Raw genomic sequence first — 23350 nt, 5'->3', positions numbered from 1 at the left:
GAACACAATATCTATATTTAAAGCCATATATATATATATGGTTTCAGACTAGCTAGCTAGCATACGAATTAAATATTGTTGTCGTACAAAACAAGTGAAATTGCATGTTCCACTCATGTTGTCATGTTCTTAACGTAATTTGTGTTATGTACGGTGTCAATGAGTTGTTTGTATAATTTCTTAAGCTAATATCTGTAAATGCTTAAGAATTAATTCAATGCGATTAGGCCTCTGGTATGTCGTATATTAACTAGATGATTGAGTAGAATAACTTATGCCCATGTTTTGATATGCATTAAAATATGATCATACCGTCTAGTTTTTCATTTTCTTGCATGTATAAACTATATAAGAACATGGGTAATTTGCTTTGTAATTGGAGTTTCTGGTTGATTGGCCAGGTGTTTAATTTGCTTGGGTGGCTTACAAAAAAAGCATGCATGTTCTTCTTGAGTATGGAGCACTCGTACATGTTAATTCAGCCATGTGAGACGTACGTGTAGGAATAGTGGAGAAGAATTAATTATGTCGGAAATTGGATAATGTTTTGGGTTATAAGATATAATTGCTCAAAATTGCCGTACTATGGAGCTAATCTTAGAAATCAAGAGCACATTAAATTTTAAGAATTTCACTTAAGTAATTAATTTGGTGCAATATAGCTAGTCAGCCATGGAAGGAAGAGCTAAAAGACAATAAGATAGAGAAGAGGAAAACAAAAGAATTACAGTATCATGGATTAAGAAGCAGCACCACAAAAGGTAACCTAGGCGAGAACTGCAAGCAAAATAGATTCAACCTGAAACTACAGCAGGCATACATGCTAGTCATTATCATCTTCATTCTTTCTTGCACAATGACAAGCTGAAAAAAATAGTTGGCACAAAAATGACATATCCCACATCCTTTATTTTTTAAAATTAATAATGAAAATTTATTTAAAATTATCTCGTAAATAAATTTATTTTTATATCTTTATTTTTATCTTTTTAATTAAACACGTTTCAATTACTTTGTATTTATCCTTTTTATCATGAGATATTAACCAAACGCAGCCAAATTTTACTAGTTTATAATGAAGGGAGACATCCAGTAAAATGTATTACAATGTCATCAGCTGGTCCATTTCTGTAAGTGAGTTTTACATCTTCCAATGGAATCACTGTTATTCTCAGATCATTAAGAACTGATGTTACCTGACCAGGACAATCTTTATTTTCATGGCAGTAATTTTGATAAATGACAATTGGATTTTGGACATTGTTCATAGCAATATGTTGGGAAAGAATGTCTTTGGCAAAACCATTACTAGGTCTCCCCCAAGACTTTATTCTTAAACCATTTTGGCTACCTGCGAGTGTAACCTTTTTAACCATCTCATTTTGCACACCAGACTCTTCAAGATCCTTGCCTAGACTCCCATTGCTCCATTTAATGACAAAAAATCTTACTATAGTTACCACAGTAATTTTCAAAGAAATGTTTATGAGTTAATTATGAGTTTGTAGTCTAGCTATCAACCATGCCCCTCCTCTCCCTTACAGATATCAGCTTCGATTCTCTCCTTTGTAATCCATAGAAAACAAATAAGAAATGTATATAAAATTGTTTTTATTACCTTGTTCATGACAGGACCACATGCAACATTTTCGATAGATAAATTAGTGGTGTCGACACCAATTGATAAAAATTTTCTCGTGTTTTTATTTTTTGTGTTTAGTATAGTGACACCAGTAGATAATTGCACGTGAATACCATCTGTATCTGGGCTTTTACGGGAAGCTGAGAGCGTCACTCCTTGCATATTTATATTTTGGCAGCCATTGATGACTATATGAAATATCTTAATCCCATGATCACCATACTTTTTGATTTGGTAAATCCAAATGACTATAAAATACACAACGAAATTAAGTCCGATTAATTTCTTTTTTATATTGAAATAAAAAAACAAATCATAGTTAATTAAGAAATTAAAGAAGAAGGCTGTAGCATCTAGACCAGCTACTGAGCCCGAGGAACCTGCTGAAGCAGTTGCAGAGGCAGCGCGCAGGACCTGAAAAGGTTGAAGTCAATGGTGAGGTTCCTGTTCCAGTGAATGAAAAAGTTCGGAGAGAGAATACAGATTCATCTATGGAGGTTTTTGCAGCAGCAATGCCTTCCAAAGCTGCAGTTGAAGCCAGCTGAGAAACAACAACACTTCTCATTCGTCAGCCAGCAAGAGTAGCTGCTCGTGGGATACGTTTGTTAGCAAAAGTAGGAAGAGAAAACCATGCTTTCATTGTAGAAGCTCGTGCAATTCTTCACCTTCGTAAACTGCTGTCTTCTACAAACTCCGTCGCACAAGAGAATTCTGTAACAGTAATACTCAATTAATCCATTCATAACAAGAATAAAAGACGAATTATGAATGAAAAAGGGTGTCTGTTGCTGAAGTATTGCGCTTATAATCTCTCTATAAATACAATTGCCATGTATTCAGAATTGTGCGTGTTGCTGTGTGTTAGAATGTAAATGAATAAGAGCTTGAGCAGTTAAATACTTGAGTGTATAGTGTTTTCAACATTTCTTAGTTCCATGGCATCGAACATGAAAGCCAAGTTGATAGATATTGAAGCAAGTGCAGTTTGGGTTTGGCAGTAGCAGCCATCTTAGATCCTCGATTCAAGATGAAATTGGTGGAGTATTATTATTCCCAGACCTATGGGAGTACTGCCGTGGATCGAATCAAGGAAGTTTCTATGTAATCAAGGAGCTTTTGAATGCATATTCTATATGTTCAATCATAGTGAAAATAATAAAATAAAATTATTCGGAAGTCCTTAAGATCCTGTTAGACAGATTTAGAGTTGTATAGGGATTTATTACCTGAAGATCCGTTCTTCTTAGGCTTTGAATATTTTTTTAAAAGTTGGGTTGTCGCATATCACAAGCCATCCAATTGTCTGGCCTCCAACGGTAATCCACATGAACCACCAATAAGAATCTCCTAAATCCGTATTTAGGAAAGATGAACTGTTATGTCTAGAGTGCTAACTCTAATTTTGTGTTTTTTTAGTTTTTCTATCTAATAGACAATAACTCTTTAAAAAAAAGCGTAACTTACTATTTATATAAAAATCTAAAAACCCTATAAAATAGTAAAATATCATTTTGCCCTTAAATAATATCTATACATTATATTATTTAAGGATCATTTTAGAAATTTAACTAATAAAGTCATTACTTGAATATTCTAATACTAGAATTATAATCTTTGAATTAAATATATTTTAGTGCTTAACTTCTAAAATTATTTTCAATCAAGTTACACTTGATTAATTATCTCAGTTCAATTTTTGATTAATGGTTCTTAATGTGAGTTGAGAAGAAGTAAGAGGCTTGACCAATTAGTTAGCAAATCCTTTTCTATTTATATGTAGGGCAATATATAATAGTAAAGGTAGAGATTACAACACTAGAATAGTGCCTATAATATTTTCTATATCTATACATTCTATAATATGCCCTCTAAAGCTAAGAGTGGAGGATCAACCTGAAGCTTGAAGTGAAAAACAGTAAAAGAAGCAGTAAAAAGTGACCTAGTAAAGACATCTGCAAGTTAATCCTGAGAGGAGATAAAACGAATCTAAATCTTGTTCTTCGCAACCATATCTCGTACAAAATGATAATCAACCTCAACATATTTTGTATAGGCATGAAAGATAGGATTTATAGATAAATAAGTAGCACCTAGATTATCAAACAAAATGGTAGGAGCAGAAACAAAAGGGATATGTAGATCTGTCAATAAATACTGACACCGGATAACCTCAACATTTTTGTCTACTAAGGCTTTATACTCAGCTTCAGTAAAGGAGCGAACAACTGTACGTTGCTTACCTGATTTCTATAAAATTGGCGTCTGACCAAAGAAAACAAGGTAACCTTCCGCAGATTTACGATCATCAATACTACCTGTCCAATCTGCATCCGTACAGCCATGTAATGCAAAAGATGAACTGCGAGTGATATGTAAGCCATAAGTTATTGTACCCTGATATAACATAAAATACGTTTAATGGCAACCCAATGAGAATCTGTAGGAGTATGCATCAACTAATAGACTATATTAACAGCAAAACAAATATCTAGTCTCGTAAAGGTGAGATATTAAAGAGCACCCATGATATGACGAAACCGTGTAGGATCACAAAACAAGGGATATGGCAATATGGTAACTTTGGAGGTAGAGATAAGAGTATTAACAAGTTTGCAAGAAGTCATACCGGCCCGAGTGAGGATGTCAAGAATATACTTATGCTATCATAATTAACATCAAACTCATACTGGTGGACTGAACCTCAATATCCAAAAAATAATGAACGACGCCTAAGTCACGAAGCTTGAACTCTGAGCTCAACAACTGTATTAGGAGGTGAAGTATAGTAGAGTTGCTACCCGTAATCAGAATATCATCAACATAAACCAAAAGATGATATCAACACCAAAAAATAAGATAAATAATGAGGTGTCAACCTTGGAGGCGTGGAAGCCAATAAAGAGAAGAAAATCATTTAGACAGGTATACCAAGCCCGCAGAGCCTGTTTTAAACCATATAGCGACTTATGCAATCTACACACATGAGAAGGAAAGGCAGAGTCAATAAAACCTGGGGGTTATTTCATGTAGACCTCTTCGTCAAGAAAGCCATGGAGGAAGGCATTATAGATGTCGCACGTCAAAATCCGCACGGCGTCGGCCTGGCGATTTTTCTCTGTTATGTTAGATTTGATCTTGTTGGATTCGTTGGGAGTCGCCACCTAGTATTTAATTGAGGGTTACTAGGGAACCTGGGTGTACTGGTCTTGTCAGAGATTCGCAGGTAAGGGACTGGTTGTGGTTAGGGAAGGTATTAGCACCCCTAACGCACCCTACCTGAGGTAAGCTGCTTTGCTGCTGTGATGTGTTAAAGAAGTTTTAAAAATTTTGTTTTTTCATCGGATATTAGAAATACAACTTCCGTACAAGTTTGTAATTCTAGTCCGTGAGCCAATCAAAATATTAAATTCTTCTTTATTCTTTACAATCTCATCATAAACAAAATATATATAAAAAAATAAAGCAAATACGAACACACATTCACTTTTACTATATTTTTGCTTTTTTTCCTTTTTCGTTTCTTTTCTTCCTTTTCTTTTTCTTTTTTTTTCTTTTTTTTACCCACGTTTACAAAATACAAATAAAAACTCAAACTAAACAATTATTACATTAAATAATTTGAAAATTACAAAATAAACCCTCAGAAATCCATAACAGTGCCGGGAAGCCTTCTAGAACCGCAGCAACAGTGCTGGAACAGTGGCAGCGCGTTGCTCCACGCGCCCCCGCCACTGGCGGCGCGTGGTTTCATGCGCTGCCGCAAGCAAAGACAGGAGACAGTGGATCTGTTTCGACTTCTCTCCTTCTTCCTTTCCTCGCCGACGGTGAAGATCAACGTCACCTGCAACCAAAAGAAAACGCACAGGCAGTCTGTTTTAGTTAAGTTTTTAGATCTGTTTCAGTCTTCCTTTTTTAGCTCAACCCAGTTTCACTGCCTTCTCCCTTCTCTATTTCAGGCGGCGGCAAGACCAAGGGGTCACCGGCGACTAGGCTTCTGTCGATGGCCGATCTGGCAGTGGTGGTCTTCGGTGGCCGCTGCTAGGTCGTGGATGACGGGTGGATCTGTGACCGACCGGTTGAAAGAGATGACCGGTCTTGGCTGGTCTGTGGCCGTTGCTGTTGAAGAGACCGAAGGAGAAGAAGACGCCGCTGAGGGGAAGGCTTCGGTGAAGGGGAGATGGAGATGAGAGTGTGCGGCTGCTGTGGTTTTGGTAGGGGCGGCTGCTGGTTTCTGTGAGGGAGAGGTTGAGAGAGACCCGGCTGAGGGAAAGGGAAGGTCTGTGTTTTGGCCAAAGAGAGAGCCGAGACAGTGGGGGGAGTGTTGGCTTTTTAAGTGAGGGAGAGGAAGATTTGCGGGGAAGATGAAGATGGTGAGCGACGGCTTAAAAAAAAAATGAAAGCCGGGGGGGAAGAGGCGGCAGGCTTGTTTTTGCCGAAAGAGAGGAAGGGCTGCGGTCTGGGAGCACAAAATCAAAACCACCGGGGGGATCCCTGGTTTCAGCCTTCTTCCCCTAACAAAAAGTGGCGGCTCTGGTTCTGGCCGAAAAACCAGAGGAAAGGGAGGGGGGCGGCGCTCCCTTGAAAAAGATGGGTTTAGGGTTAGGGTTTTTTTTTGTATTTTTCTAATGTTTCAAAATTATCCCCCCCTCCTTGTTTTAACTTGAAGGCTGCTATTTATAGGCAAAATGTTGCTTAAGCCTCAAAATTGATCCCTCAATTTTTGTAAATTTGGCCCCTAATTTCAGTCAATTAACTTGGTAAAAATTAGATTTGGTCTCTTAAAATTTCAATCTTTTCAATTAAGTCCAAATTAGGCTCCCAAACTTAATTTTTCACCAATTAAGCCCCCAAATTAATTTGACCCATTTAAAGTATAATTAAGTCCTTGCACTTAATTAAATCCTTCAATTGAACCTAAATTAATTCTTAAACGTAATTAAAATTTAATTTGTCCCATGATTAGATCAAATTGGCCTATTAAAAATTTAATTATGTCGTCGGACTTAACTTTTATGCAAATTCATCCAATAATCATTTCATTTGACCTTTGAATTTGCATTTTTTCTATTTTTGGGCATAATGGGGTATAATTAGGCCTTGAATTTCCTCCAAAAGTTACAGCTTGATTTTTGCCTATTTTTGGAGTCTTTCTTGATCAGCTTTCTCCACATTGCCAGCCTTTATTTTATTTTTTTGATTTTTATTTTGAAAAAGAAATTGATTTTGGGGAATAACCCAGAATTGGGTTATGACAATAGATATCAAGCTAATGTATCTTCTAATTACGCGAAACCACAATGGAGAAGACTAATTTGACAGTTGTCTACTTGATAATAAGACTGGAAATTTTAGAGTAATCAATACCTTTTTGCTAAGTAAAACCTCTAGCAATCAGGCGTGCCTTATACCTCTCAATGTTGCCATCAACACGACGCTTTATCTTGTACACCTATCGACCACCAACAACATTCATCGAAGGATGAAAAGGAACCAAGGACCAGGTGTTGTTAAAGCGCAAGGCTTGAATTTCCTCGCGCATAGCAGCATGCCAAGCCTCATACCTGTCAGCATCAGAAAAAACAATGAGTTTATAGGTAGGAGGAGACACTACCTGACAGATTGGAGCAACAGAGGTAGTTGTAAATGCTGCGAGCAAGGTGGTTTTCGGCAGCCGAGGATAGAGGACCATGGGATGCTGACGAGCGATAGATTGAGGGGGAGAAGAACCTGAACCCGTGAGCTGCTGAAGAGGATATGAGGAGAGATCAACACAGAGTTGCAGATCAGCAGGAGAACCTATCGAAGGACCGAATTGCGCAGCAATAGAGAGTGGAGAACCTATGGTAGAACCAGGCTTCTCTGCAGTAGCAGAACTAGAAGCATGCAACTCTAAATAAGGAGAACTTGTTCCTGCACAATGATTATTAGAAAACAAGCAAATGATGATAGAGGGGCTGGGTGGCGATGGAATGGTAGCAAACATGGTGGGCAAGTGGTGGATCAGAAAAGGTGAGGTAGGTGGCCGGTTAGAGCTGCTGGTTTGGTGAATTGGTGGGGAAGTATGGTGAAAATTTAAGGAAGGACCTAAGGTTGGGAGGTGTGTTTATTGGGAGGAGATGAATGGTTGTTATGCTATCTGTTCAAAATTTGTAAAATGAAACACATCTTCATGAAAACAAACATGACGGGAGACATAAATACATTGAGACGTTAAATCAAGAAAGTGTTAACCAAGATGAGATGAAATATATACTAAGAACATATATGGAGATGAATAAAAATCCAACTTATGAGCATGAAATGGACGGAAAAAAGGAAAACAAAGACACCTAAAAGTACGTAGAAAATCATAATCAGAAGTACGATAAAACAAACACTCAAATGGAGATTTATTTTGGAGGACAAGAGTAGGCATGCGATTAATAGATATAATGATGATTCAAATGCATAGTTTCAAAATCTTAACGGAGCACTACATTGTCCTAGGAGGGTAAGACTAGTTTCGACAATATACCGATGGTGATGCTCAACTATGCCATTTTATTCATGGGTATGAGGACATATTAACCTATGATGAATACCAATAGTATGAAAGAATCGATTTAAGTTATGATATTCACCACCTCAATCAATTTAAACAGATTTAATTTTACATGAAAACTGATGCTCAACAAGTGTTTGAAAGTGATGAAATATAGAAAACACATCTAATTTTGATACAATAGGATAATACCATATATGTTTTGTATATACATCAATAAAGATAACAAAGTAACGAAAACCAAAAGAAGAAAACATAGGAGTAAGGCCCCAAACATCACTAAATATTAAATCAAGTGGGGTAGTAGTTTTGTGACCTATAGGTCTCAACGACAAACACGACGATTTGCCTAGCGAACAAGCTTGATATTAAGCAAGAGAGCATCTATAAGTACGAACTATTTTATTTTTTGGAAACTAACAAATTTAAAATGCAGGAAGTAGTGTAATGTGATGGTTTATGCCGGTGTCCGGGAACTAAGTGCTGCCAAAAACATTACCAACAACAAAGGTGGGCAGAGGGTTGTTGGCCACTACCCCAAAGTTGTGCATAATATGGAGTTGTGTGGCCAAAAGTGAAATACAATTGTCACTTGACATTCTACTCAGAAAACCGGTGACAGGACCACTGTCCAGACCCAGAGGGGTGCCTGTTCCACTACTAGTTGCTCTGCCTCCAGTCATAGGAGCGGAGGAATGGAAGCCACGATTGTCAAACCTATTTTGGTGGTTATGGCGGTTGCTGTTGGGACGCTAGTTGCCACGATAACAACCCTTGTTACAACTGAAATTGGGTTGTGTTGAGATGTGGCAAGGTGAGCAGAAGGCGTTGACAGTAGCAATGGTTGAGGCAGCAGAGGTGAGATTGTATCCATGGATAAAAGGGAGGTCTTGTGTAGAAATTCATAGGTAAGGAGATGGCTATGAAGGTCGGCATATGACAGCGGTTCTGCCTTGGTCATGAGGTTGGTTACTAAGTTTGAACTCACCATGAAGACCATGAAAGACATAGAAATTGAAGTCTTTAAGAGAGATGGGCCGATCAGCAGTAGCTAATTCATCAAATAAAAATTTTGCTTGTTGCATATACATAGTAACCGAAGCATCACCTTGCCCAAGATTTTTAAAAGACCCATGAAGTTGCATAATGCGAGAATTAGATAGAGACACAAGAGCTTTTTCAAGGGTGCGCCAAATACAATACGAGGTATGATAATTGACAACAAGGTGCAACACATCTATGGAGAGAGAGGAGAGTAACGCGCTTAAAATAAGTTGATCTTGTTGCTTCCATCGAAGAAAAGAGAGGTTGATTGTCGAAGAGAAACCAACAGAATTGTCAGAAATGTGAGATGACACGGCACTGAGCCATCAACAAAGTGAAAAACACCATGACTAAGAAGGTATGGCTTCATCTGTATTCGCCAATATAGATAATTTGTGTTCATAAGCTTCAACGAAATAACTTGCTAAGTGTTAAACAAAGCAACTATAGCTGGAGTTGATATCTTCATAATGTGAAGAGGAATGATAGAAATATGAGAAGAAGAGTCATTGTTTTGTTCTGCAAGTAGAGAAGGTTGATGCTGCTATGGGAGGGCACCACCAGCAGCAGCTTGTGAGTGGTCGCTCACCTGGTTGCAATGCTAGTTTAGTGGAGGGAGAAGTTGACAACAACAATAGAGTCCACTTGGGAGAGGAAGAGAGGAGTTATGAATGCAGGAGGCTCTAATACCAAGTTGAGAAGAAGTAAGAGGCTTAATTTATTAGTTAGTCAATCATTTTCTATTTTTATTTGTGTAGGGCAATATACAATAGTAAATGTAGAGATTACAACACTAGAATAATGCCTATAATATTTCCTATATATATATATATATATATATATATATATATATATATATACATACATTCCAATAATTCCAATTAAAAAGAAATAAACGTTCGTAATATGTTGGCCAAAATAAAAATTATAATTCCAATTAAAAAGAAATAAATAAATTAAACAATTTAATTTACTATCAATTCAACAACTAATACCCTTTCAATAACCAGTTTCTCAATTTAATTAATATATTTTCATCAATAATGTTCCAACTTAACATAAAAGCATGGAGTATGTTTGCCATGTTAAACATGTTTGTTCTCTACATAATAGTCATTGATCGTTTGAATAAGATTTGAATTCCTTATCAAATCTCATTCCACCTGGCTAATGATTTCTCAGTTAATACTATTTCAGAACAAATGAAAAAAAAATTTTAATTCACCTAGGGTGATGAATCCTCTTTTGATCACTCAAGTACCTTCATATAGTTCATGTTATACCTAATGTCAACCATTTCGTTACCCATAAGCTCAAGCAACAAACTCCTTATCTAATCTAATCGCTTACATACAAGATATAGTTTCCTTGTAGGACTGGTACTAATTAAAGGCAATTATTAGGCCGAATAAAACCCAAAGTTGTTCTATCATTATTGTTACTAGAATCACCTGCTTGTTGGTTCTTGAAGGTTAGCCTCATGTCCTCCATTTTGATCCCAGTACATGGAGACTTTTTACTACATGGTTTTCCTTCTTTATTATTATTATTATTATTATTATTATTATTAAAAAAGAAGAGCAAAAATGAAAAGATATGCCAAACATGGGTGGCGTGACAAAGATTGCATGAGAAATACACTTATGTCATTGATCTTTAAAAATAATGTTATGTATACAATTCAGGCCCTCTTAAATTTTAAAAAATAAATTTTGATACACAAGTTCATTTGTGTTATTTTTCAGTTTTTATTTAGAAAGAGGAGAGAGAGAGGGGTTGTTGGAATCTAATGATGAGAGAGGAAGTCACCATTCACTTCGTTTCCGGCCACCAAAATGGGTTTTCTTGGTGTCCAAGGGTTCCATGAGATGATAATGGCTTTATGGTGGTTGTCTGAAGTCTCGATGTTGCATGAAAAACCATATTTGAACCAAGAAAAACTATTTTTTTAGGTATTTGGAGTTGATGGAATGGTTTGTGGATGTTAAGGGTGTTGATGAGGTGTTTTTAGGTTGAAATTGCTTGAAAATTGGGTTTTTTTTTTTTTTTTTTTTTTTAACTAAAAGACTAGTTGCATAATTTGGGCTTCTAGATGGTATGTTGTCTACCTTGACGAGCGACGTGTCACCGACTTAATTTATTTCTCAAAAAAATAGGAGCCCTTTTAAAACATTAATAAAAAAAATAAAAATAAATCCAAGCTCGCGGGCCTGAGCTTAGAGGCTCGCTAGCACTCCTAGGCTCTTCATTGTAGTGGCCCAAGTGCGGTGGGCTATAGACCCATGAGTTTTTTTTTTTTTTAGGTTGAATATAAATTTCAGGAAAAAAGAATTGAACCCAGTTGAGTTCATGATATGAGTCACGAGTTTGACGAATTAAGTCGCAACAACTTGGCAATTATTTTTTCTTTATGATATTGTTTTTTTTACTGATATATATATATATATATATTAAATAATTTTTAAATTTATGATTCAATTAATATTCCTCATTTGTACTTTTGTTTTTGTTTATTTAATTTTTTTTTTATAGGGATTGTTTTTTGATCGTGTTGTCCATATTTGATTTTTGAAAAGATTATTCTAATCTATTTATATTTTTTTTTTATCTTTTGTATACAAGAACTTTATTTTTGAAAATAAATTCAGATAATATTTCTGATATGTGCATATTCCTTGTATAATATGTTTTTTGCACTTTTATTTTATTTAACCAATTTAATATGCTTGTTTATTTTTAATATCATTTGATTGAATAAAATATTAATTTTAATAAACAAATTCAATAAACACAACTAGACAAATGTTCCGTCTTGCAAAAATAAATATCTTGATCTATACCTGTTTTTAAATTTTTCTAGTTTTATTTTTAGTTATTGTTAATATTTTTGTGACCAAAAAAGGTTCACAATGTTCATTCTCTATTGCATATATATTTTCAAAGTGTCTCTTTCTAAAATATCATTGTCTTCTTTCTCTAAAAAAATATTCACTTAAACATCTGAGATTTTATAAATCTATCAAAGAAAACTTTTTACAGGTACCAGCTACTTTGGTCAGAATAAATAAATAAAATTATTATAATCAAGAGATTAACAGATAATCCAACATATAAACCTTACTCCTAAACTTATTAAATTTTTTAAACATAATCAGATGTCAACTTAAAAAATTATCCAATAGATGAGACTATATTATTTAGAAACTATATAACTAGCCACGTATCCCAAGGGAAAAAAGTAGGCAGCTAGATCATTTGTGTAGCTATCTAGAAGAAGCAAATCGATGTGAAAAGACAGGTATGGTCATAAGTGCACCTGCCTTGTTTAAGGGCTTCCCTGTTTTAGGCAGCCTGTATTTTTGGAGTATCAAACTAATTAACTTACCACATGATCTTGGTCATGTTTACTGTACGGCACATCATATATACTGGAAATTCAACTCTCCTGATCTTGAAAATAAATGCAAGGACAACATAAACAAATAGATTAATATTCAAGTTCATCACATGGGGCCTTCTTCTTCAATAATCTAATTTAAAATGTCATGCATGCATGTGACCTATTTCCATCGTTTCAATGGTGACTAAGAAGCTCCATTTACACACGCACATATATAAATGAGGTATATGCATTTATAAGCTTTCTTTGGTATGTACATTGAACAACCTGAGCGACTTATTAATTATTCAACAACCAATCTTGTAAGTTAGGAGGCCATTTACTGTGCAATTATGACTTCATGCTACTTAAACCCAATGTCATTAAATTTAGCTGGCTAATAACACAAATAACAGAGGGAGTTAACCTAGATTAAACAATATTTTTTTATTTTATTTTAAAAAAAATTAAAATAATATAGTTTTGAATTTGTTTTTAAAAAATTAACCTGGGTTTTGACAGGATAATGAGTTGACTCACTCAGTTGACTAGATTAAGTCCTATGTAATTTAAATTGAAATTCAGCTCAAATTAGATCTCGGATTAATGAATCACCGAGTTTAATAATATTGTTTGCAACAACACTTTTTTTTTTTTTGCGAATTAAACTAAGGCTCTTACCCTAAAACCTTAATCATGGATTATGAATTTGGCTTCAATGGTTAAGAAGCGTATTTAGTGCTGACCCTAGAGCATTTTTTTCAGGAAAAAATGAACTCTTATTTGACTAAGAAGTTGATGCAATATTTCAAAGGTTGATAAGCTACTAGATTCTATGTGGTGATGCAATATTTCAACTGTCCTTCATTTGATTTCGCTTCGGTCTTCTACGCTTTGAAAATAAATGAAAGGTGAAGAAGTCTTCAAATATGTGTGACAAATTAAACCTACCCCCTGCGACTGCGAGCCCTCGCAAGTTGAAACGCTGCTTAATTTAAATGAATTAATTAATTAGAGGTAGTCTTCCAAAATCAGATGAAGTTTTTTCCGCAAAGACTAACCCATTTAATGGGCAGGCTTGTGGAATGAATTTTCCAAAATTTTCATGTTCATACACATAAGGAGAGAATAAGCTATAAATTAAAATAATAATAATAATAATAATAATAATAATAATAAGGGAACTGACATGTCTCTCAATTTTCACATAATTCTCTACTAGATCCACACAAACAAAAACGATTCCTAATCGAGTCCCACATCTATCAAACACTACCATTAAGTTTATGACAAAGAAAAAAGGGTCGTTTGAAGAGAAATAGGCTCCTCTTTTTTATGATTGTAAAGGCTAAAACTTTAAGGCAAGGGTTGATTGTGTATTTTTCAATAGATGATAGATACAGTTTTTTTTTTTTTTTTTTCTAGAATTCAATTGAGAATTGGTTGATGTTGAGGGGATAAGAATATAACCCAAAAATTAATCTTGAAATTTAAAAGCATAATTAAATGGATTCATCAATTAATTACCAGGTTTGTTCCTGTCCTTGGGACAACCTTCCAGCATCAGGATGTTATGGATGTGTGTAAATATCGATTCATCAATTCCTATAAGTAACATGTCTTTTAAATTTATTTTAATTTTAACTATATATATGAGCAATAATATCATGGATAATTTGGATCTTATAATTCAGGGCCTTCTCTTAAATTTTCTCAATCAAAACTTTAAATTCCTTACAAAACAGTACCTTCTTCTTCTTTTTTATCCAAAACACACAATTTGAGTGGAATCTATAATCAAATATGAATGGAAAGATTAATCAAATATGGCAACATGAGGCTTGACTTAGCATCGATCCTTACTTCATTGACACATTCCATTTTTGTGACGCTACTCAATTACCAAAGTCTGGATCAATGTTTGAAATCCATAAATTATTTCAACAATAGATGAATTGCACTGGCAATGAAGCCCTTGAGAGTTTTGGGACCATAAGTCAAGTCAAGATGATAATTTGAAATCCATCAGTTGTCAATATATTTATCGTGTCTCTTTTAACAGTCTTCAATATACCAGGTTGGCCTGTCTCCACTAACTCAAGGGGAGTTACTTTCAGTATGATTTGGTCGAATTTATTTCAATTTAATGTTTGATCTTCGCCGGCCCATGTTTAATAATGCACCCAGTTGAAAAGCAAATGAGTACTTATACAAGATAATCACGTTACTCTCTAAGGTATGATCAATAAAGACTCATAGATGTTCTTCATACTAGCTAGGTCTATGAGGTATGACACAGATTAATTTGATTTTCAGCACAAGAATCTCAAAATGAATTTCGGCCTACGGAAACAATTATTTTTTTTTCCCATAAAATTGCTTGAAACAAGGAATCCCTAAAACAAGGCAATTGCAATTAAGCTATAGCTTTCACAAATCAAACATGGCAACACGTGTTTAGTGTATGTGCCGAAGACAGGGGTTCAAGACATGGAAGTTTTTGTTCTCAAAACACACCAAAAGTTGTCACTTCGAAAGGGCCATTCTGTGTCTGTCTATTGGTCAAACTCAGCCATCAAATTTGGGTTTTTAATTTGAGAATAACAACAATATTACTATTCAAAATCGAAAAATATTATCCTAGAAGGTGTTTGTTGAGATGTGAAAGGATTAAGGACTGTACTTGTTTAAATAATATTTAATACATTCTGATCACCCAAAGTCAATAGTTAGCAAAACTAAGAAATTAATCATATATAATAATATAGCAGCTCGCCATGACCATATCAAGATTATTCATTGACCTCATTTAATTCAATTTAGCCTAATTAATGTCTTTTTCAGCATTAATAAGTTAATAAAATGCATGAACTTGTTAATCTTTAGGGTTGATGTGATATTTGTTATAACCCAATTTTGGATTCCCTAAAATTCTTTTATGTAAAAAATAAAAATTCAAAAATATTTTAGGGTCACAAATGGACAAGTCATTCAAGAAGGTGGCAAAAATGGGCCGAAGAGGGACTTAATCGCACAAATTAAAAATTAGTGGACCAAATGGAAAAGTTTGGGAACTCAATTTGCATTAATGGAGAGCCTAATTGAACAAAACAATGACAATTTAAGACCAAATTGAAGAAATATATTGAGTGTTGGGGTAGACTTGTAAAATAATTAAGTTCAGGGACTTAATTGAACATTTGATAGACCAAAGTAAAATTAAGTTTGAAAGTTAATTTAGCTAAAATTAGAAGGATTAATTAAGTTTAATGATTTAATTAAACATTTAATGAGTTTAATTGACTTAATTGAAGGAAAATTAAGTTTGGAAGCCTAATTTGGGTCAAATTACAAGAACTGAAAGTTTTGAGGACCAATTTTGAATTTTAATAAGCTAATTGGTCAATTAGGGGGTTTAATTACAAAGAAAAGAAAGTTTGAAGGCCAATTAAGGATTTAATTAAAGAAATTCAAAACCAAGAATTAAGATGCAAAACATGCGTACATTTAGGGGAAAAAATTGACTAAATCAGGGGTCAAATTGAGATAAATTAAAAGTTTAATGGTCAACTAGGAAACATATCGCACAATCTAGAAACTAAAGATCAATTTATAGAGGTGCGCAAATTAGAGGATTCCAATCGACATTGCCTGGGGTATGATTTCATGAATTAAAAAGTTTTTGTTATTAATTGAGGGTGCATGCGCCAAAATTCAAAGTCCAAGTCTAAAATGAAAATTCACAAAAACCTAATTGAAATCCTAATTTTTAGGGATTTAAAATAGGATACAAGTTGTATGGGCTTTAATGAAGGGAAGAGATGATGCATCATTCAACCATTGTTCTTCTTCTTCGTTAGCCAAGAAAGTTAATTAAGGAGTCATCTTTAAACGAATAAATGTAGCATCACTGACTATCTTAGGAGTTCTAATTGGCACCAAACGATTGAGAAATACTTTTTCTATAAGAATCATCCATCCTCATCAAATGTTTATACCCCATTTGTCTCGAAGAACTCATCAACATCTTGTCCCTAGTCATCCTCATAAAAAAAACATCTTGTCTCGAGGGATAATTTTTAAATTTATGTTTTTCAGTTAAGAGTGTGTTTAGAAAATATACCATAACACATTTTTTCACAGCCTTATTTTATGTTTTTTTGTGTGTTTTGCCAAACATGCCCTAGTTTAGTTTTAATTAATTTTTAGATTTTTGGAGGATCATTTTGGATTTAATTTTAGGTGTTTTATCCACTTTTACCCTTTTATATTTAATACTTGAGATTGTTAACATATACTTGAAATACTTTCCTGGTATTAGATAAACCAAATTTAAAATATAGAAAACAACAATAAAAATCCTTCTTTAAAAAAATTGCATATGGTGAAATTGTAAGATGATTTTCATTCATATTTTTTTATTCAATAAAAGTAATTTTGAATTTTTCTTTAGAAAAAATCAATTAATGGATTTTACAACTAGTTTGTAAATATCCATTAAAATTTAGCATAAATTTTAAAAATACTAAAAAAATCAATTTATTTATTTTTAATATAAGGATTTACAAACTTACATAAGATGTATTTTTAATATTAAAAAAAAGCTTGTAATAAATAAAATAACCTCCTTCTTTCTCTTCTTTTATTTACTTTTAATATTTGAAAATTACAAACTTATATATAAGATGTATTCCTAGTATTAAGAAAAATAAAAATATAAAATATAATAAAATATATTTTACCTTTAGAAATGTTAGGTTGGATCTATAAAATCATGATTCACGTTACTGAGATAGATTTGCTTTAACCAATATATAAAAAAATACAACAGAGCCTTAATATTAATAAGATAAATGAACAATGCAATTTATTTTAGGTATGGTGTATTAGAGGTAATATTGTCATTTCTATATACAACTTGTTCTCTTATCGAGATTTTATTGAATAACTAGGATTACTAATTACTGAAACACCAAGTGACGGCTCTAAATCTTTAAAATATAAAAAAACTAGAATTATTTATTTTTTCCGTACTCAAATAAAAACGATCACTACAAAGTCATACACGGACGACAATATATTATACACCATTTCTTTACACAATACTTTGATTTAGACTTCCTTTTTGATTTATCAGCATAACTAGATCAAGTTACCTTAATCAGTGGTCATTTTATAATTAGTAATGGAGTGATAAGACACCAAAACTACAAAAGGCCTTAATAAGATCGTCCATTAATTTTGACTCACATATAGTACATGATGTCATTCGTTGGATACGGTGGGATTTATTAGATAAAAAGAAAAGAACTTGAAATTAATCCCTGGTAATGTGTGGAGCTTTGTGCCTGTCTACGTAGCTAGTGATTTCAGCTCACATGGCTTCCTCTGATTTGAATTCAGTCCCAGCAATCATGCCATAAACTCATGGAGTCAATTTATCAAGCAATCGAACCCATGAAAAAAAAGATGGGGATGAGGGATAAATGGCTAGTGAAGGCCACGCACGCATTCTTTTATTTTATTTTATTTTAAATCAAATGAATGATATGCAACTTGTGAAGCAGATTTAGAATATATCATTAAGGATGAACACTCCATTTCTTTAACTTTCTAGACTTACACTTTGGAGCTAACATCTAAGGAATTTTATTAAGAAGAGTCAAGAGACTAAACTATAAGTTTCAAAACAAGAAGGGCTAGGATGCAATATCTTTCAAAACACAAGGACCAAAGAATAAGGTGGTCAACAAGTTAATGGTAATTCAAATATGAACTGAGGAAATAAAGATGGCAGTGAGTTAGGCGGCGTTTAGAAGAAAAGTGACAGAAAACAAGAAATACGTGCATTCAACAAGCAATATTTACGGCTAATAGTCAAAAAAATTGAAATACGGCTAATAGTTAATTTATGGAAGAAACCATGATTTAAGGTAATGATCGATGGAAACGAAAAAGAAGCCTCAGCTTTCCCCCCGTTCTTTGCTCCACCTGTCACGTTTAACATCCTTCAATATATAATAATTATCCAACATTGACCAAAATATTAGTGGTGGTTTAATTCGTTCTTGCTTAATTAATCTGAAATTACATCATTAATTTACCTTTTTAAGTTAGGCTCAACAAAGATTTAACAAGAGATATGACACCAAGTACAACTCAGCACGTCGATTCAATATTGACCTGCCAACCTGATCAAGAATGGAATTTAAGAAAAAAATCAAATTAAAAATGATATAAGTTAATTTATAACTCGGATAATCGAGTTAAAATCTTGTTTAATTTTTTTTTTTTTAAAAATGAAAATTCACTTCTAAGACATAAACTCCATGTTTATGCTACATTTGTACAAAGGAGTGATGCATGGTACAATAATATGTACTATGTGAATGACTCAATTAAGACAAAGAGCAAGAAAGTACATGCCTTGTGATTCTATCAAGGAGACAATGATCATCCTTTCACTCAGATAATAATGACAACATTTTTAGATATATATATATATATAGGATATTCTCATTTCATTCCATTAATGAAAAAAATAAAAAAACAAAACCCACTATAGACCGTATCTACAAATCCAGAATATAATTAAAAACATTTTATACAAAAACAAAAGTTAATTATATTGTTTTATAAATCAAGTAATAGCATATCGTGGAAAATATGTAGGGTGTATGGGAGATGTTATATATATATATATATACACACACTTTTTAATTCAAAATTCTTAATTAATATGCAATACAATTTATTAAATTTCTCTAGAAAATATATCTTTGAAATTATTTAAAAAACATAATTTTAATTAACGTATAAAGTAAAATCATAACATCTTATATCATTGAACGCAAACTAATTGTATTTTATAGCCCTGTTTGTTTACTGTAAAATAATTTTTTTAAAGTGATTTTCATGGAAAGTAAATTATTTTTTGATATTTGATAGTGTCATGAAAAATAAATTGAAAAATATTTTTTAATGTTTGGTTATGTCATGAAAAATAAGTTGCAAAATAACTTATTTATATTTTAATTTTTTTAAAATTATTAAAAGAATGAGGATCAAACCTAACATATGAAAAACTTGAAAAATAATGAAATTGAAAAAAAAAATTTAATTTCATAAACTATTTCAAATAAAATAAATAGAATAAAAAAATAAGATCAAATTTGACAAATAAAAAAAGTTAGAAGATGATAAAATTAAAAAAAAAATCTAATTTTATAAATTATTTCAAATAAAATAAATATCAATTAAGAATTATGACAATATACAATAGATAAAAAAATTCAATTAAGAAAAAGATAAAAGAAAAAAAAATGATAATTAAAGTTGATATAAAAATCAAATTTTAAAGGATGAAATTAAAAAAAAAATTGAAAATAAAATATATAAAAATAAAAAAATTAAGAATGAAATTTGATATAATCATCAATAAATAATAAAATATCTTTTTATAATATTTAAAAAATATATCACATCTAAAATATATATATATATATATATATATATAAAAGTGGAGTTGTACCTGTCATTTTTTTCTGCGTGGTCAAATTATTCGGAGCACTTCACTTATTTGCCCTACATAGGATCCGAGCTGACCAATGCCATACATCACCATGCTCCTCACGGCGTGGGTTGGTCTACTTTTTCAATTTGAAAAAGGTTTCATACCCATGTTTAACTTTGGATTGACTTTTTAATCCGGTAATCAAGGAAGTAATCTAGACCAACATTTATTTATTTTTTTACCATAAGAACACCCATTACCTAATTAACCACTCTAATTAACAAGATTATTTAGTTAAGTAATTAATGACTCTAAACAAATCATTAATGTTTCTAAGTAGTAGCTAAGCTAGCACATGGGATATGTTATTTTTCAAGAGCTTGTTTCTTTTATATATTTAGCCACACAACAAATAACAACTCTCCTCTCCTAATGGTCTATTCTTTCCATTTCTGTCATCAACAATGCTAATGAATCTTATTTAATGGATCTTATTAATTATAGACCGTAACTAATGGGATTTTATTTGTTATATAGATATGGGATCGTTCAATTACAAGGTCAAAAAGTTTTGATTAAAGTTATTAAATCCAATTTAAAACCCATGCCGTGCGTTGTTTGTCAATTGTGTAGATTAACTCGAATCAACTTAAACAATTTTATTTTAATATTTTTTTAAAAATCAAATTAAATTTTTATTTTGACTAAATTGACCTATTAAGTCAATCCTATTTGCTAATTTATTTTAAAAACTCAGTTAAGATCACGTCTTGAATTGTTGAGCTGGGATGGGTTTTACAACAATGGTCTGATTTTTTGCAAAATGCTTCTCCAAATCGGCTTCAAGGGTATTTTGGTGAGGAAACCTCCAAAAAAATGAGACAAAAATCCTTCTCAAAGTACGGCGCTGATTGTTGTCAATCTATTTCCACCTCCAAACTTCCTATAAATACCATCTTTAACGGCTTCAACCTCCCCATCACAACTCTCTCTTTCTCTCAGTTTCCACCGCTGATCGCTTGCATTAACTCATATCATTCTATGGCATCCCTTCGACTTCCAATGAGCCCTCTTCTCCTTACCCTTCTTTCCATCATTTTCCTTGCCTCCCCTTCAGCAAAGGCAGCACAATTTAGTGTGTTGAGTTATGGGGCCAAGCCTGATGGAAAAACTGACTCAACCAAGGCCTTTGCTGCTGCTTGGTCACAAGCATGTGCCTCTACAGGGCCAGCCACAATCTCTGTTCCTAAAGGGAGTTTCTCTCTACGTCAAGTGAAGTTTCAGGGTCCTTGCAAGAATAATGCTATCTTGGTACGTATAGATGGAACCCTAGTCGCTCCATCAAATTATGGGGTCCTTGGTAGTGCAGAAAACTGGCTAATCTTTGAGCATGTTAATGGGGTTACTCTATCTGGAGGGACTCTTGACGGTCAAGGTGCTGGACTGTGGTCTTGCAAGAACTCCGGCAAGGGTAATTGCCCCAGGGGCGCAACGGTATGCATGCATGACATAATTATCTTACAACTTTGACTATAGTTAAATACACAATCTATTCTTAAAGTCTTGAATCTTTTTATTGTGCAGTCACTTGAATTTTCCAATTCAAAAAACATTGCAATCACCGGATTGGCATCATTAAATAGCCAAATGTTCCATATTGTCATCAATGGCTGCCAAAACGTCAAATTGCAAGGAGTCAAAGTCTCTGCTGACGGAAACAGCCCTAACACGGATGGCATTCACGTTCAATTATCAACCGCTGTCACCATCTTGAATTCTAGGATTGGAACGGGTGACGATTGTATATCTATCGGCCCCGGCACGTCTAATTTGTGGATTGAAAATGTAGCATGTGGACCAGGCCATGGAATCAGGTAATTAAGAAAATATCAGTCCAGTAGTCATCAGCTATACATTCATATCAATTATCATGAGCACATGATGTCTGATTTGTTGCTAATTCTGGGAACTGAATATAAAATAACGTGTGCATGCATGGTCGATGTAGCATTGGAAGTTTGGGCAAGGAGTCCCAAGAGGCTGGTGTGCGAGATGTTACAGTCAAAACCACTACATTTACGGGTACTGAAAATGGACTGAGAATTAAGACTTGGGGAAGGCCTAGCAATGGTTTTGCTACAAATATTCTTTTCCAACATGTAGTCATGAATAACGTCAAAAATCCCATTTTGATAGACCAAAACTATTGCCCCGGCAAAAAGAATTGCCCTGGCCAGGTATGTCAAATCTACTGTCTTTATACTCTTTCTTTAATTTCATCAAATTATGAATGTAAAATTAACATAAAATATACTTGAATCTTTCTACTAATTTCTTGTGCATTAAACAGGCTTCTGGTGTGAAAATCAGCGATGTGACCTATCAAGACATTCATGGAACATCAGCTACTGAACTTGCGGTGAAATTTGATTGTAGCAGAAAATATCCGTGCACTGGGATTAAATTGCAGGATGTGAAGCTCACTTACGAAAATAAACCCGCTGAAGCATCATGTAGCAATGCTGGTGGAGTTGCTTCCGGCGTGGTTCAGCCTACTAGCTGTTTGTAGGTGTCTAAAGATGAACTAGTTGACTAAGCAGTAAAGAAGAAATCGTAATATTCCTATGGGAAAAAAAAAAAACAATATGGTGAGCAAAGTATAGCTCATTGAGTCGAAGTTTATTGCTTGAGCCTGAGGCAAGTTTGTGCCCGACCTTTGCAATTATAGTTGTAGTGAAAACTAAAATTTCCAAACTACTACAGTTTGGTTATTTCTTGTAACTTTTTATTTGATATTTATGGGAGTTATATTCTCTACTTTATTATATACAATATAACCTAGATAAATTAGTAACTTTGATTAATTACATAATAATCTTGTTCGATCGTTATTTAAATTTAAAGTTTAAATCATTGTTTTAATACTCAACCTAACTCAAGAGGTTGACTATGATCCAGGGTCTAGGATGAATTGGGTTTTAAAATAAATAATGAGAGAATTAACTCGGTGTGACCTGATTAAAAATCCTCGTTGACCCATAACCTGGTCATTCCGAGAAAAATCCGGTCAAAAGATGTTGAATTGTTTTAATTATTTTAATGATATTATCTTTAATTTTTTTATAAAATAAAAAAATAAATTAACCTGGATTAAGTTATTTTAACCTAACCAGAGACTGATTAATTTTTTAAAAGATGAAATAACTCAATTAAATAATTTCAATTTTTTAT

The 23350-nt window shown here is 33.3% G+C and overlaps 1 protein-coding gene across 1 annotated transcript; it reads left to right on the top strand.

The window, feature by feature from the left end:
- Positions 1-21103: 21103 nt before the first annotated feature.
- LOC18106744 (polygalacturonase) lies at positions 21104-22936 on the top strand. Its single transcript, XM_006372628.3, has 4 exons — positions 21104-21613; positions 21704-21993; positions 22128-22356; positions 22470-22936. The coding sequence occupies exons 1-4, from the start codon at positions 21161-21163 to the stop codon at positions 22686-22688; spliced, it is 1191 nt and encodes a 396-aa protein (XP_006372690.1). The 5' UTR covers positions 21104-21160; the 3' UTR covers positions 22689-22936.
- The last annotated feature ends 414 nt before the right edge of the window (positions 22937-23350 follow it).

This window comes from Populus trichocarpa, chromosome 17 (genome assembly GCF_000002775.5).
Source record: "Populus trichocarpa isolate Nisqually-1 chromosome 17, P.trichocarpa_v4.1, whole genome shotgun sequence".
NCBI lineage: Eukaryota > Viridiplantae > Streptophyta > Magnoliopsida > Malpighiales > Salicaceae > Populus > Populus trichocarpa.
The sequence above is the reverse complement of the archived record's forward strand: the minus strand, read 5'-3'. Positions and strand labels throughout refer to the sequence as shown.